The 1,760-nt window shown below is 42.6% G+C and overlaps 1 protein-coding gene across 1 annotated transcript; it reads right to left on the bottom strand.

Moving 5' to 3' along the window:
* Nucleotides 1-493: 493 nt before the first annotated feature.
* LOC139465131 (uncharacterized) lies at nt 494-1,513 on the bottom strand. The gene is made up of 2 exons (XM_071246820.1): nt 1,168-1,513; nt 494-672 (listed from the first exon to the last, which is right to left on the bottom strand). The coding sequence occupies exons 1-2, from the start codon at nt 1,511-1,513 to the stop codon at nt 494-496; spliced, it is 525 nt and encodes a 174-aa protein (XP_071102921.1).
* Nucleotides 1,514-1,760: the final 247 nt, after the last annotated feature.

Below are 1,760 nucleotides of genomic sequence, written 5' to 3'. Positions count from 1 at the left end.
CAACTCTCGCCTTTCTCCCATAGAGATATTGATGAAATCTCTTACAGGCAAACAAGATGGCGTACATCTCCTTTTCGATCTGAGCATAGTTACACTCAGTCTGGGTGAGTGACTTGGACGCATATGCAACTGGTCTTCCTTCCTGGAGAACAGCAGCTCCCAAACCATTTTGTGATGCATGCATGCACTTGAAGAGATGTGCTCCTTCTTCGGATCATAGTAGGCCAAGAAATCTGTACTGGTTACAGCATCCTTCATCTTCTTGAAGGTCAATCTGCGAATTGCTGTCCCATTGAAACGTATCATCTTGTTTCAACATATCTCGCAGAGGGAAAGTTATCTCTGAGAGACAAGGTGCGAACTTACTCAGGTAGTTCTCCAACTCTGATTGATCCTTAGGTGCTTCCATTTTCTGGATCTCATCCACTTTTTTAGCGTCGGGCTTGATCCCATCAGCAGAGAGAATATGACCAAAGTAACTCACTTCATGTACTCAAATGTCTGTTTTCTCTGGGTTCATACGAATGCCTTTCTCACTGGAACGCTGTAACATCGCTCTCAGACGACGATCATGTTCCTCCTTTGACTGTCCATGTATGTGAATGTCATCGACGATCACATTGAATCCATCGAGGTTCTCATTGATCTCATCCATTCTGTGCTGGAATTCATCTTGTGATGAGTTGATCCCAAAAGGTAAGCATAGAAAAAGATATCGACCAAACGGACTGTTGAAGTTATCAATAGTGACGAATCGTCATCTACTTGTATAGACCAGTATCCAGACCTGGCGTCCAAAACGCTGAAATAATTGGCTCCTGCAAGTTGTGAAGTTACATCTTCAAACGTCGGTATTCTGTAGTGAGGTCTCATGATGGCTTGATTGAGATCCTTGGGATCGAGGCATATCCGTAGTTGACCAGTTTTGGGTTTCTCTACAATTAGTGAGTTGACCCAGGCTGTTTGTGACCTTGGCAATGACACCGAGATCCTCAATTCGATCTTGCTCTAGTTTCACCTTGTCCTTTATGGCAAATGCAACACGTCGAGGTGCATGTATAACTGGAGTTACATCAGGCTTGAGATGTAGTTTACATTTACCTTCGAGTTTGCCTATTCCTTTGAAAACATCTGCGAACTCGTTCTATACAGAGTCCTTAGTCATACCTGACGACGAAGGCTGTGAGTCAACTGCTAGGATCAATTTGACAAGTTTCAGATCCAAACAAGTTCGTAAACTAAGAACAGGCGGAGCCTTAGTTTGGACAATGAAGAAATCAAGCGACATACTTGAATGTCTGTTGTAGACCTTCATGTTACATTGACCTTTGACCTTGAAGTATTCACCACCATAACCTTGTAGCTTGACATTAGCTTGCTTCAGGGGGTACTGCAAACTTTTAGCTTCAAATATGCTAGCTGGTATGGTGTTGACCTTGGAACCTGTATCTAACTTGAAATGAACCGGAATCTTCTGATGTCCGACCATAACTTCAGTGTAGGCTTGGTCCATATGTTCATTTCAATCAGACACTGTATCAATGAATAATTCGGAGTCAGAATTAGGTGTTTCATCAACACAATCAATTCGTTTCTTTCAGTGTCCTTTTCTCTGGCTGGATTTACACATACTTGCGAAATGATTCCATTTATCACAAGTATCGCAATGTTCACCTCGGGCTGGAAACTTTTGACCACTGAAATGTCTGAATTCGCAATTTTCACACTGTTCTGTTTCCCTGCCATGCTGTTTGTCACCT

Source organism: Haliotis cracherodii, unplaced genomic scaffold (genome assembly GCF_022045235.1).
Source record: "Haliotis cracherodii isolate W230 unplaced genomic scaffold, xgHalCrac1.p SCAF_17, whole genome shotgun sequence".
Taxonomy (NCBI): domain Eukaryota; kingdom Metazoa; phylum Mollusca; class Gastropoda; order Lepetellida; family Haliotidae; genus Haliotis; species Haliotis cracherodii.
This window is presented reverse-complemented; position numbering and strand designations above follow the sequence as displayed.

Bases quoted from the DNA above. Each gene is read 5' to 3' on its own strand.
- LOC139465131 (XM_071246820.1), bottom strand. From the start codon at position 1,513: ATGGACCAAGCCTACACTGAAGTTATGGTCGGACATCAGAAGATTCCG. The intron at 673-1,167 runs GTATGACTAAGG...ACTCATCACAAG, and splicing joins CTCACAGCCTTCGTCGTCAG to ATGAATTCCAGCACAGAATG.